General features: G+C 51.6%; 1 protein-coding gene across 1 annotated transcript; it reads left to right on the top strand.

Moving 5' to 3' along the window:
* The first annotated feature begins 4,136 nt into the window (after positions 1 to 4,136).
* ACP7 (acid phosphatase 7, tartrate resistant (putative)) lies at positions 4,137 to 12,463 on the top strand. The gene is given in 9 exon segments (XM_049621352.1): positions 4,137 to 4,285; positions 9,572 to 9,772; positions 10,080 to 10,262; positions 11,481 to 11,543; positions 11,641 to 11,755; positions 11,846 to 11,953; positions 12,044 to 12,101; positions 12,179 to 12,246; positions 12,357 to 12,463. Coding segments are annotated over 9 exon segments (993 nt in total). The 5' UTR covers positions 4,137 to 4,164; the 3' UTR covers positions 12,433 to 12,463.
* Positions 12,464 to 14,713: the final 2,250 nt, after the last annotated feature.

Raw genomic sequence — 14,713 nt, 5'->3', positions numbered from 1 at the left:
ATTCTAGTGGGGCTTATTTATTGTTGTTATTATTATTATTACTTATTTATTTTTCTACTGGGGCTTTTAACCGGAGCTGCTAGATGGAATTCAGCGGCTACGTGATTTTGGATAGGAAAGCCAATGACCTCTTTGCTTTCACTGCCCTTTAACTCAGCAGTCCTCAAAGAGTGGTTGTGGAACCCCCGTGAAACCCCAAGACCTTTTTCAGGGCGTCAATGAGATCAAAACTCTTTTCTTTTTCTCAAGTTTATTTATTTTTGAGAGAAAGAGAGAGTGCGTTCATGGACGCATGCACATGACTGGGGGAGGGGCAGACAGAGAGGGAGAGAGGAAATCCCAAGCAGGCTCTGCACCACCAGCCCAGAGCTGCAGGCGGGGCTTGAATTCACCAACCCCGAGAATGATCTGGGCTGAAATCAAAAGTCCGACGCTTAACCCACTGAGCCACCCAGGTACCCCAAAACTCTTTTCATCATAATACTGAGATGTGTTCGTCCTTTTCACTCTCCGAAGGCTGCTCGACCTGTGGTGACATCATTGATAGGACGGCTAATGAAATGTACGCATGTGTATTCTTGCGTTTGAAAAACTGCTCATTTTAGGGGCACCTGGGTGGCTCAGTGGGTTGAGTGTGGGACTCTTGATTTCGACTCAAGTCATGATCTCAGAGATCATGAGATGGAGCCTGGCGCTGGGATCCATGCTCACAGTGCAGAGCCTGCTTGGGCTTCTCTCTCTCTCTCTCTCTCTCTCTCTCTGCCCAGCGCCTCAAAATAAATAAACAAACTAAATAAAAACTTCTCGGGGCACCTATGTGGCTCAGTCGGTTGGGCATCTGACTTCAGCTCAGGTCATGATCTCGCGGTTCATGAGTTTGACCCCCCAGCATCGGGCTCTGTGCTGACAGCTGGAGCCTGCTGCGGATTCTGTGTCTCCTTCCCTCTCTGCCCCTCCCCTGCTCGCACTCTGCCTCTGTCTCTGTCTCTCTCAAAAAATAAATAAACAAACTTAAGAAAAAATTTTTAAAACCTCTCCTTTTATTTTTCTTGCATGACAAGTAGCAATGGATATAACCTGTGTGTGTGTGTGTGTGTGTGTGTGTATACACAAAACGTCTTTGGGGTCCTCAATAATTTTTAAGAGGCTACAGAAGGGCTGCTGCGATTGAAATTTACCATGTCCTTCTGTCCTACTTTCAGACTTTCAGCTCTGCCATGAGAAGAAATCAAAGGCGTTTTCAAATCCCACTGAGTCATTGCAAGCCACTCAACCGTCTTCTGTACATCCATTAAAACTTTGGAGTTTGCCATAATTTTCTGAACCTGCACTAGATCTTGAAGTTTAATGCATTAAGAAAGAAGCGCACATCTCACCGTATCATGTATTTGTTTTAAAAATGTTTCAATATTGGGGCGCCTGGGTGGTTCAGTTGGGTAAGCGTCCAACTCTTGATGTCGGTTCAGGTCACGCTCTCAGGGTCCGTGAGATCGAGCCCCACGTCGGGCTCTGTGCTGTCAGTGCAGAGCTTCCTTGGGATTCTCTCTCTTTCTCCCACTCCCTCTCCCCTCTGTTCCTCCTCCACTCGCACTTTCTCTCTCTCTCTCAAAATAAATAAATAAACTTAAAAAAATTTTAAAAATATTTCAAGATCTATAATTCAGTAGCATCGGTTTCCTTCGTAATCCTGTGTGTTTATTTCATGCCTGTAAAAACATGATTCAGGGAAGGGCTTCACCAGCCCGCCGGAAGCTCTTTAGCACAAAAAAAGTTTAACGTTTATTTATTTTTGAGACAGAGACAGAGCATGAACAGGGGAGGGTCAGAGAGAGAGGGAGACACAGAATCCGAAACAGGCTCCAGGCTCTGAGCGGTCAGCACAGAGCCCGACGCGGGGCTCAAACTCAAGGACTGTGAGATCGGTGACCTGAGCCGAAGTCGGCCGCTCAACCGACTGAGCCACCCAGGCGCCCCACAAAAAAAGTTTAGAAGCCTCAGCTTCTGCAAGAAAAACAAAAAGCAAGGGCAACTTACAATTGGGGGTGGGAGTGGGAATTGAGGGTGTTTGAGGATGAAAGAATTGTGTATTGTTACATTTTAAGCTGTAACGGGGACTCTGGAAGGTGAAAAAAAAATCCGAACAGTACAAAAGGCCCATCTGGAACCCCGCCCCCCTTCAGTGTCACTCCGAAATCTGTTGCACCCAACCTGGGGACATTGCTGTACCTTGAATTACAAAAACCAAGTAGGTGGGGTCATTTTATCTGCTGCTGGGAACAGAGAACAATCGAAAACCTGGACCCTCCATACTTTTTCTGCTGCTGGAGGAACCCCCAAACATATTTTCTGGCAAGCCACACTCAACCTCCGAACAGCTCCCGAAGGTTTACTGGAAAATTCTCGCTTGCTCCCACCTAGACCTCAGACCCATTTCTGGAGTTCATGCAATAATAATAATAATAATAATAAAGCAGCTGATTCTTATCCAGCCTTTATTCTGGGCCAGGCCGGTTCTCAGCCTGAAATTGCCTCACCTGGTTTAAGCCTCACACCCGCCCATAGGATATGCACTATTAATACCTTCGTTTTACGCGAGAAGAAGCCATGGCTCAGCGAGGTTAAGCAACCCGCCGAGGGCGCACAGCCCAGAAGCGGCACTGTCTTTCTTGGATTTGGATTTTGTGTTTTCAGTGTGCCCCGGGGTTGAGTGGGGGTTGGGGGGGGGATGGGAATCCGTGAGCTAAGCTTGGAGAAGGAGGAAGGTGGAAGGGGTTTAGAGGAAGACGAGCCGGCTGGAAAGGATGGGGGAATCGAATCGCCTGGGTCGCAGACCCCCGCTGCTGGCACACGTGGGTACCGCGGGATCTGGCAGCTCCAGGGGTGGGAGCCAGCGTCCTTGCCCTGGGGGCTCCGCAGTCGCGGGGTGGGGCGCCTGGTAGACCAGCTCAGCCTTACCTGTCTCGGCGCTCATCTGGTGGTCAACCTGGAGGTGGTGGTTGCGGCGTACCAAACCTTTCTGGGCCCCCCATCCCACGCCCCGCCCTGGGTGGGGGGGTGGGGCGCCCAGGACCGGCCGGACCTGTGTGGCCCGGGGCCCGGGTTGCCTGGGGAGCCTGTCACCTCCAGAAGGCAGGCTCTTCCGGGGCTGGGACAGCTGTGGGCGGCAGGATGCCACGATGCCTGCAAACTCATAAATACCGCCGCCGCACGGGTGGCCAGAGACGCGCGTGCGGGCAGCTGGCGCCCCCGAGGGTGAGCCGGGGACCGGGAGGGCGTCCCCCGCCCCAGCTCCCGGCGTCCGGGCTGACGGTCCTGGCCCGGCTGTGCCCCGGCAGGTCCTGGGGGAGCTGGAGAGCGAACGGGAGCCGGCCAGAAGGGGCTGGGGAGAAGGGGGGTGGGTATGCAGGTGCAGCGCCAGGGGCGGGATTGGGGTCACCGAGGCAGGATGGGACGCTGGGGAGAGGGCAGAGAGGCTGGGGCCGCCTCCGGGAGGGTGGAATTCCGGGGGGGATCTGGGGTTGGAGTGGGGGGTTGGGGTCACTAACACCACTGGAGGACCAAATAGAGAGCGACGACGAGGTCTGAGAGCCGAGTGCAATGCTAGGGGTGGAGGTAAAAAGGTGAAAAAGCTGCGGTTGCTGAGAGCAGGCGGAGTGCTGGTTACGGGGTTGCCAAGGGCAACTTGCTACCCCGAGCCCCCACCCCACTCCCAAACCTGTCACCGAGAGTGAGCTGCGCTTAACGGCAGGAGCTCTGGGGCCGGGACCCCTGGGTTCCAGTCCCGGCTCCATCACATCCCCAGCTGTGCCCTGAATCACTGTTGCTCATTTCCCTCCTGGGTGACACAGGGGACACCCGGTGACACGGGGATCATCACAGTAGCCACCACACATAGGAATGTTGTGAGGCGCCCGTGACTTAATCTATGCAAAGTGCCCAGCACACAGCGAGTCTCGGGACATCGGGCGCTTGGTAATGATCAACACGCTTGTTTTCCCTGCAGCATCCGGATAACCGTCCTGCCTCCCTCCCCCCAGCATCGCCTGCGCTCCCTCCACTCTGCCTCCCAGGCTCTTCGCGTGTTCCTGATCTTCGCGCTGTTCCGGAATCTGAGCTACTGTGGACCCCTCCCCTCCCCCATCTGTCCCTCACCGTCCCCTTACCATGCGCCTCCTTTGTCTCTGCTCGTCCTGCAGCTGTGTGCTCTTGTTTTTCTCCCTCGGAGTCCGAGGGGCCCCAGAGGCTCCCAGGGCCCCCCCTGAGCAAGTCCACCTGTCCTACCCGGGTAAGTTTCTGTGAGCACTTCCTGGGCATTTCCCCGGGAGGCCCAGTGGGTTGGGGGCTCCGGAATCCCATGCCAATTGTTGTGGGACCTTGGGCTTGCCCTTCCTGAGCCGCGGTTGTCTGCCTCTGTTAAATGGGGGTTCCGAGCAGTGGTGCCTCTGGCTGTGTGGGAAATGATTACCGTGTCCACCCGGTGGTAAGCATTCCCCAAAGGGGGCTGCTATTGTCCCTGCCCATTGTGTCCCCACAAAGCTGCCTCCTGATCCTTGATCTAGAGGCCGTGGTGCCCTGTGACTCTGGAGCCTCTGTACCCAAACTTCCTGGGTTTTAATCCTAGTGTAAGTAGTTTAATCTTACTTACCTGCTGTGTGACCATGGGCCAGTGACTTAACCTCTCTGGTCTCAGCGTCCTCATCTGGAGAATGGGAAAATGTTAGTGTGACCTCATGGCAGGGAGTAAATGAGATATTACCTGTGAAGGGGCAAAGCAGAGCTTGGCCTGCGTGCATCCATGCTTCTCCCACATTTTTGTCTCAGGGCCCCTTGGCACAGCTAAAAATTATTGAGAACCTCAAAGACCTTTGGTTTATGTGAGTTATAGCCAAATATTTGCATCTTAGAAACTAAAACTGAGGCATTTACAAATTTTAAGTCATTTAACGTGAACACTAATAAATCCGCTCTGCATTAGGTAAATGGCATTTTTCATGAGATATTACTATGCAAAAGAAAAGAAATTTCATGAGAAGAGCAGCACTGGTTTACATCTTTCTAAGCCTCTTTAATGTCTGGCTTCATAGGAGACAGCCAGATTCTCCCCACATCTGCTTCTGCTGCTGTTTCAATAGGTTGCTTTGGATGATACCTAGGAAGAAAATTTGGTTTCTCACGGGCACTTGGTTGAAACAGGGAGGAGGCTTTTTTCATTATTATTATTTTTTTAAATTTTTTTAATGTTTTATTTATTTTTGAGACAGGGAGAGACAGAGCATGAACAGGGGAGGGTCAGAGAGAGGGAGACACAGAATCTGAAACAGGCTCCAGGCTCTGAGCTGTCAGCACAGAGCCCGACGCGGAGCTCAAACTCACGGACCGCGAGATCATGACCTGAGCTGAAGTCGGCCGCTTAACCTACTGAGCCACCCAGGCGCCCCTCATTATTATTTTTTTAATGTTTTATTTTATTTTTGAGAGAGAGAGAGAGAGAGAGAGCTGGAGCATGAGCAGGGGAGGGGCAGAGAGAATGGGAGACACAGAATCTGAAGCAGGCTCCAGGCTCTGAGCTGGCAGCACAGAGCCCTCTGTGGGGCTTGAACTCATGAGAGGTGAGATCATGACCGATGCAGAAGTCAGACCCCCAACCGGCTGAGCCACCCAGGCGCCCCCGGGGAGCAGGCTTTTAAAAGGAGTTTCAAATTATTGTGCCTATAGCTTTTCGATACTGCACCAAATCTCAGCACACAGCCCTGTCTGTCTTTCAAATAATTTTAGCTTTTTATTTTGCAATAATTTTAGACTTATGGAAGAGTTGCAGAGAGAGTGCAGAGTTCCTGTACCCCCTTCACCCAGCTTCCCGAAATGTCAATGTCTTACATACCCGTGGTACCGTTGTCAAGGCTAAGAAATTAACATTGGCATCATATCACTAACTGAACTATGGACTTCACCCATCTTTCCACTAATGTCTTCATTCTAATCCAGGATTCAACCCACGACTCCACACTGCTTCTGACTCTATGTCTCTAATCTCCTCCTCTCTGTAACAGCTCCTGAGTCTTTCCTTGTTGTTTTTTTGTTTGTTTGTTTTTAAAAAAAATTTTTTTTAACGTTTATTTATTTTTGAGACAGAGACAGAGCATGAGCGGGGGAGGGGCAGAGAGAGAGGGAGACACAGAATCAGAAGCAGGCTCCAGGCTCTGAGCTGTCAGCACAGAGTCGGACGCGGGGCTCAAACTCACGGACCGTGAGATCGTGACCTGAGCTGAAGTCAGACGGTTAACCGACTAAGCCACCCAGGCGCCCCCCCCCCCCCCCGGCTTGTACTAATTTTAGATTTAACAGAAAATTAGAGTTTCCTTCTCCCCCGGTTTCTCTTAGTGTTATGTTAGCGTCTTACATAATTACGGTCTGATTATTAAGCCGGGAGGTTAACATCGGTACAATACTATTAACTGAACTAGAGACCCTGTTCCTATGTCAGCACTTTTTCCACTTGGTTATTTTGTCATTCAGCATTTAGTTGTTCTTCTTAGTCATCTCCAATCTGCCAGTTGCAAAGTCTTTCCTTGTCTTTCGTGCTCTCGACATTACTTAGCACTGAGCAGTTATTTTGTAGGGTAGCCCTCATTTGGGGCTGGTCAGGCATTTTCTCAAGATTAGGATGAAGTTATGTGTTTTTCTGGCAAGACTATGACCGCTGCGATGTTGTGTCTTTCCCGGTACCTGTTATCAGAGAGTTCATGATGCTGACACAGTTTATGGCTGTTACTGAGGCTGTTAACCTTCACCGCCTGGTTACAGGGGTGCGTTGCTGAGTTTCTCCAGGGCAGGATTTTTATTCTTCCCTTTGTGGTTAATGAGTATCTTGGGGGAGATTCCTTGAGACCATGCAAATGAATGTTTCTCTTGAAACTTCCTCCAGCCAATTTTGGCAGCTGCCAGTGGATCTTGCCTGCAACAATTGTTAGGTGGTGTTTGCCTAATTGTGGCTTTGTAACTTTCTAATTCCCTGTCTCCATCTAACGGAAACTTTTCTGTAGGGAAAGCTGTTCTTTCCCCCCTTCATCCATCCATCTATCCATCCATCCATTCATTCATTCTTTTATGTCAGTATAGACTTACAGATACCCACTGTTCCATCGGTTAAATATACAGTACTATTGTTATTTACTTTGTGGCTCAAACTGTCCCAGATTTGGTCTTCTGGATTTCTTTCAGATTGGCTTCTGTGTTCTTTCAACAAACCCCCATTATTTTTGGAGCACTTCCACTTTTTCTGGGACCATAGGTTATTCCAGGCTTATCTTGTATATTTCCTGCCCCATCTTTGGAATCAACCGCTTATCCAAGGAGCCCCAGTTTCTTTCAGTGGAGAATGGGTATTTAGAAACTAAGATCTGAGCACTCGGTGTGCTCGCGGCTACCGAGGTATCCTTGCTTCCAGGCCCTTTCACAGAGCTAGGCAGCATGTGTGTGTGTCACACGCACATGCGCACATCTGTATTTTCGCGTCTATCTGTGTGTATACACTACATACCATGAGATCATGCTGATACCTCTGATTCTAAATCGAGGATTTATTTTGGCCATTTTCTTTCCTTGTTTGTAATTTCTCTCACCAGCATCGAGAAACCTACCTTCCACTTCTACAACATGCTTGCTTATTTGCTCAATGCGAGTATGGGCATAAAGTGGTTCCGGAGAACCTTTAGTAGGTGACAACGTGTGTGTGGTCCTTTTCCTCTGTAGTCCTTTTATTTTTTATTTTTCTGAAAGGAGAGAGGTTTTGGGTTTTTTTTTTTAAGGTTTATTTTATTTATTTTGAGAGAGACAGAGACAACGTGGGTCAGAGAGGGGCAGAGAGAGAGGGAGACCCAGAATCTGAAGCAGTTCCAGTCTCTGAGTTGTCAGCACAGAGCCCAACGGGGCGCCCGAACCCACAAACCGGGAGATCATGACCTGAACTGAAATCAAAAGTCAGGCACTTAACCGACTGAGCCACCCAGGCGCCCCACCCCTGTTCACTTTTTAAGTATAGTTACCTCCATTGGTCAGTATTTATATTCCATACTGGCTTCTCCCCACCTCCTGGGTGGCTTTAATTGTTAGTTTATTCGGGGCGTGTGTGAAGGAAATTTGAAGCGGGACTATAATTCTAAGAGTCAGAATTACACAAAAAAGGTAGTGTTTTCTCCCTTGGTCTTTCCTGCTCCGTTCCTGTCCCCCTCTTTTCTACCCCATCCACCCCATGTAAGTAACCCATCTATTTCCTTTCTGCTGTATCCTTCCTGTATTTCTTTGGTAGAAACGAGTAGATAACTTGTGTATATCCTCTTACATGAAGAGTAGCTGACTATAGGCACAAAGAAGGGAGGGGCAGAGAGAGAGAGGGAGACACAGAATCCCAAGCAGGCTCCAGGCTCCGAGCTGTCAGCACAGAACCGGGCGCGGGGCTTGAACTCACCAACCGCGAGATCATGACCTGAGTCGAAGGCGGACGCTTAACTGAGCCACCCAGGTACCCCGACATTTAAGAATTTTGAACTGTCACTTAAAAGTTTGGATTTCTGGGGTGCCTGGGTGGTTCAGCCCGTTAAGGGGCCAGCTCTTGATTTCGGCGCAGGACGTGATCTCACGGTTCGTGGGATTGAGCCCCGCATCCCGCTCCGCGCTAAAGCATGGAACCTGCTTGGGATTCTCACTCTCTCTCTCTTTCTGTCTCAAAATAGATAAATACATTTTAAAAAAATGTTTTAAAAAGTTTGTATTTGTGTGTACATCTATATATCTATATCTATGTCTATGTAATGTAAAACCACCACATAGAGACTTAGTCTAGAAGTTGACAGATTTCGTGGCACTGGGCCCACATGGTGGCTGTCACCAGAGCCAGCGATGGCCGCCCCTTTGAGATAGGGCAGGGTCTACAGTTGGCCACACACACCATAACTCCTTGCTGCCTTATTCCTTCCAGCTGGCCCTTGTCTCCGTTTATATTACCCAGCAGGCTTCTAGACATCTAAATTTATAACCCCTAAATAATATCAGGTATGGGGGTGCCTGGTGACATTGGGGAGCCTACCTGAGATTCTCTCTCTCTCTGCCCCTCCCCAGCTTGCGCTCTCTCACTCTCTCTCTCAAATAAATAAATTAAAAAAAAAAAATTTTTTTAAATCATGTATGTAAAGTGGCACAAGTTCTGCCCAGAGTGAATAATGATATTAATAATGTAATCCTAGCTGCACTGTTACAGGTGCTTTACTTGTATTTACTCACCTAAGCCTCATCAAAACCCTGTAGAGTAGATATTATCGTCATTCTACCTTACAGGTGAGGAAACTGGGGCTCAGAGAGGTGAAGCGACTTGCTCAGGGAAGCACAGCTTAGAAACGGCAGAGCCGGGATTGAACTTGGGGAGCTCCGGAACTGTGTCCCTTGACTCCTCGGTGTTCCGGAGCTCTTAGTTATTGGCCCTCACTCTCTGTGCATCCTTCCCTTCCCCCCCCCTCCGCCCCCCCCCCCCCCCCAGGCCTCACCGCCCAGCCCCACTCTGTTCCTTTCTCCCCAGGTGAGCCAGGCTCCATGACGGTAACCTGGACCACATGGGTCCCCACCCACTCTGAAGTGCAGTTTGGCCTACAGTTGACGGGGCCCCTGCCCCTCCGGGCCCAGGGCACCTTCAGCCCCTTCGTGGATGGGGGCATCCTCCGGCGGAAGTTCTATATACACCGAGTCACGCTGCGGGGGCTGCTGCCGGGGGTCCAGTACGGTGAGAGGGGCCCCGGACCCAAGTGTTGAGGGGAGCAGGAAGAGGAGTGCGGTGTAGACTAGAAGCTACTACCACCAGCAGGGGGCTCGGGCTGGGCTGGTACCTGCTCTGTTTACCCGGACCCCATTGTAGGAGACCTTGAAGATGAAAATGGAAGGCGCTGGGGTCCGGGGCCGGGTGGACCAGAGGGCACAGGTCAGAACCCTTCGATTCCCCACCGCCTCCCCCCACCAGCTGAAGGTGGATGGCGGTGGAGGAGACGGCCGGGGGTGCCCCTCGCTGACCACGACCTTTCCCTTTCCCTCAGTTTACCGCTGCGGCAGTTCTCGGGGCTGGAGCCGTCGGTTCCGCTTCAGGGCCCTGAAGAACGGTCCCCACTGGAGTCCCCGCCTGGCTGTGTTTGGGGACCTGGGGGCTGACAACCCGAAGGCCTTACCCCGGCTGCGCAGGGACACCCAGCAGGGCATGTATGATGCTGTTCTCCATGTGGGTGAGGCATCGGCAAGGGTGCGCCCGGAGGTGTGGGGTGGGGCGTGGGTGGGAGGACTGTTGAGGGGACCTGGCCGGGGCCAGTGTGGTTCTGAAGGGACCGGGGATGCGCCTGACCTTGGCGATGGTGTCTATGGTTAACCAGAACGCGCGGGTGAGAATCCCAGCTCCAACACGTAGAGCGTTGCTTTTGTCCTCTGCGTTATTCCCCTGTGACAGCTGAGACTGGGTCAGAATTCACGGGACTGTCGTCATGACTAAATAGTTGACATTGCCCAGCATGCTGTAAGTGCTACATGTTCATTGTCATTATCATTGCTGCTGTGGCTTCAAGGGACAGGGAAACAGATGGGAGATGGAGATTGGGGCTGATAAGGTTCAAGGCCGCAGACTCTGGAATCAGACTCTCGGGGCTTGATTCCTGGGTCTTTACTAGCCAGCCTTGTGACCTTGCACGGGCCCCCTGGGCCTCAGTTTCCCCGTTTGAAGTGAGGTCATAATAATATCCACCTCAGAGGGTGTATTGAAGATTCAGGTGATCAAGAATGTAAAGCATTTGGAACTGTGCCTGGTACGAAACCAGTATCAGACTGTGTCGGTCTTAACATCGTTGTCCTGGGAGGGGACAAGAGGGCGGGCAAAGATGTGGGCCAGTGTAATCAGAGCACAGGAGACCAGCACGGTCCTGCGTGGGGGGGGGGGGGGCACTCAGACCAGAGGTTCGGGAAACAGTCCCAAGGGCACATGTGGGTGGGTGTGAGGTAGGGATCGGAGAACCAGGATGGCTCCGAGCCGGAGTTACAGCCGACTGAGCAGCTGTCTCAGTCCTGGCAGAAGGAGAGCCGGGCCTGGGTCCTCACTCTCTCCCCGCCCGCCCCTCAGGAGACTTTGCCTACAACATGGATCAGGACAACGCTCACGTCGGCGACAAGTTCATGCGGCTCATCGAACCTGTGGCCGCCAGTCTGCCCTACATGACCTGCCCTGGGAATCATGAAGAGCGCTAGTGAGGGCCGAGGGCTTCAGGGTGGGCGGGGGCCTGAGCGGTGAAAACAGATGTGTCCTTCTTAGTGTCTCACCTTAGTCCCTCGTGCTGCAGCTGCTGATTAGTGGAGATAAGGGCTAGGCTGGGAGCCAGACCCAGCCCGGAAGTGGGGAGGTGGGGGTGGGACCGGAGAACCCAGAGTCTCTTCCCACCCCTTTATTTCCTTTTATCCAGCAACTTCTCTCACTACAAGGCTCGCTTCAGCATGCCAGGGAACAACCAAGGCCTGTGGTACAGGTAATCTGGGGGACCTGGGGGACTGGCTTCCCTCCCCCGAAGGGCGGGAGATGCAGAGGAGACCCCGCCTTCGACCCATGCCCTTTGACCCCTCCAGCTGGGATCTGGGCCCCGCGCACATCATCTCCTTCTCCACCGAAGTGTATTTCTTCCTCAATTATGGCCGCCACCTCGTAGAGAGACAGTTCCGCTGGCTGGAGAGCGACCTCCAGGTAACCTGGCTGGAGGTCCCCTCTCATCCCCTGACCAGCCTGCCCTCCCCTCCCCTCTCCCTGACTCTCACTCCGGGCCCTTCTCTCCAGAAAGCCAATAAGAACCGGGTGGCCCGGCCGTGGATCATCACCATGGGCCACCGGCCCATGTACTGTTCCAACGCAGACTTGGACGACTGTACATGGCATGAAAGCAAGGTGGGGACCCCCTCCCCGGGGGCGGGGTGCCGAGCGCCACGTGGGGGGCCGGCCCGATTCACCACTCACCTCCTCTGTCGCCCTGCCCAGGTTCGCAAAGGCCTCCTTGGCAAGTTGTATGGGTTGGAGGACCTTTTCTACAAACACGGTGAGTGACCCGGGGGAGTTCCCCGCCCCCGATCTCTCCAGGGTCAAGGGGCTTGACCCCCGCTTTTTCTGTCTCAGGGGTCGACCTGCAGCTGTGGGCTCACGAGCACTCGTACGAACGGCTGTGGCCCATTTACGACTACCAGGTGAGGCTCAGGGAGGGCCAAGGGCCCGTGTGGCCGGTGTCAGTGGACCCCTGGACGCCCCGGGGTGTGGCCTGTTGTGACATGCCCCTCCTCCTCGCTCCCTTCTCTAGGTGTTTAATGGCAGCCGAGAGATGCCGTATACCAACCCCCGAGGCCCCGTCCACATCATCACTGGATCTGCTGTGAGCAGGGCGGGAAGGGGGCGCCTTCGGCTTCTTGCCTCTTGACTTTCATCGCCTCTTGTACTGGCCTCGGTGCCAGGTGCTTTGTATAGTCACCGTCACCAACTCTCAGCCCGAGAGCGTAGGTGCCCCTAGTAGCATGCCCATTGTACAGATGTGGAAACAGAGGCACAGGCAGTCAGATGCTCGTTCAGTAGTGGGTTCAGTAAGTGGCAGGGGTTGCCCCGGTCACCGGATGATCCAGAGGCACCGGGCTTATCATTATCCTCATCGCACCTGAACTCCAGACTAGTCCCATTCCCCCGAGCTTCTCACTAACGACCGCCCCCTGTTCCGGGATCCCACACTGTGTCCAGTATCTTGTGTCTCCCGAGTCTTGTCCCATCGGTGACGGTTCCTCCGTCTTCCGTTGTCGTTCATCCTTCACGTTGCGGAAGACTCCCGGCCAGTTGTCTGGCAGAATGGCCCTTGGGTCTGGGCATGTCTGACGCTGAGCCTCGGGTTATGCATTCGGGGCAAGACAGTGCCCGGACGTCACCCAGAAGTGATGGTGTGACCGGGGATGACGTGCCGTCTGCGTGTCTCATTCCTGGAGGTGTTTCTCTGCGTCACCTGGTGAAGGAGGTGTCTGCTGGGTTCCTCCACCGTGAATGTATTATAGCTCCCTTTCTAATTAATAAGTGTCTTCAGGGAGATACTTTGCCGCCATGCAAATATCCCGTCTGTCCTCAAGCTTTCACCCACTGAGTGTTGAATCCCTTGGCGGGTCTTGCCAGCAAGAATTATTACTGTGGTGTTCTAACGGGGAGCTTCTATTTCCCGCGTTCCTCCTAGATTTATTAATTAGAAGCCTCCCATGAGGAAAAGTTGTCCCTTCTGTTCCATTTATGTAGTTAGTTATTGATTTATACCAGTCTGGACTCACAGGTAATGATTCTATCCTGTGGGCGATAATCTGATACGACCGCTATTGCCTTACTGCTCCTGTTTGGGCCACTGGGAAGGCTTCCGGTCAGGTGCTGTGTTTTTTTTTCCCACGTGCCCCTGTCATTTGGTGAGCACTTCCTTATTTTTTGGCGCTCCAAGGTGCTCCAGGATCATCTTGTGTTTTCCTGCCCCCCCGCCCTCTGCCTTGCAATCACTCATTTCTGCAAGGAGAGAGGGCTTGTTTTTTAAGCCAGTTCTTAACAAATCAGGCCGATCAAAGTAAGAACCACTTGTGACAAAAGTTCAAACAGTGCAGGGGGCAGGAGGTGAACACCAGCCCTCCACACCCCTTCGTAGTCCTATTCTGTTGTTCTGGCTCTTGGATGGCATTTTAGAATGTTCTCTGCATGTACAACGGAGTCATTGTCTTGATAGAGATGTGTTACTGTATTGCCCACTTTTATTTTTTTATTATTATTTTTTTTTAATTTTTTTTCAACGTTTTTTATTTATTTTTGGGACAGAGAGAGACAGAGCATGAACGGGGGAGGGGCAGAGAGAGAGGGAGACACAGAATCGGAAACAGGCTCCAGGCTCCGAGCCATCAGCCCAGAGCCTGACGCGGGGCTCGAACTCACGGACCGCGAGATCGTGACCTGGCTGAAGTCGACGCCCAACCGACTGCGCCACCCAGGCGCCCCACTGTATTGCCCACTTTTAAAAAACAACTTGGATCATGCTTCATACCCTAGGGGTTCTCAGCTTTGGTGCGCATACCATGGGGAAGTTTTAACTCCCTTGTCTGGGCCCCACTCCACAACAAACATGAGAATCTTCGAGAAAGGGGCCCTGACATTGGCCCCGTGTTGGCCACCACCTGGAGCAGGAAATAGACTGTGGTCAGCACCAGAAGACTCGTCATACCCCTACATGATCGCTGTTCTGAACTTTAATCAGCAGAGATTGGTTTTTTTCTTTGATTTTAAATTTTGACATTCCTTCAGACTCCCAGAACAGTTGCAAAAATACAAAGACTTTCCATATCCCCTTTACCAACATTTCCCAAGTGTGAACATTTAGCTGCCTTTGTTGTAATCTATGTTATTTTATTTGCTGTAGTTATTATTCTATTATTAATGTTTTATAATTTTATCTTATTATATATAATTATTACTAATATATATTATTACTCCTGGAGAGATCATTTGGGACTCTGCCAATATCTGGCTATTCCTCAAACTTTCACCATTAGTTTCACGATCTGATGATTCTTGCTTCCATCTGTTATTACAGTGATGGCTGCTTCCATCCGTTATTATAGTGATGGCTGCTTCCATCCGTTATTATAGTGATGGCTG

The sequence above is a fragment of the Panthera uncia genome (genome assembly GCF_023721935.1).
Source record: "Panthera uncia isolate 11264 chromosome E2 unlocalized genomic scaffold, Puncia_PCG_1.0 HiC_scaffold_19, whole genome shotgun sequence".
Lineage (NCBI taxonomy): Eukaryota > Metazoa > Chordata > Mammalia > Carnivora > Felidae > Panthera > Panthera uncia.
This window is presented reverse-complemented; position numbering and strand designations above follow the sequence as displayed.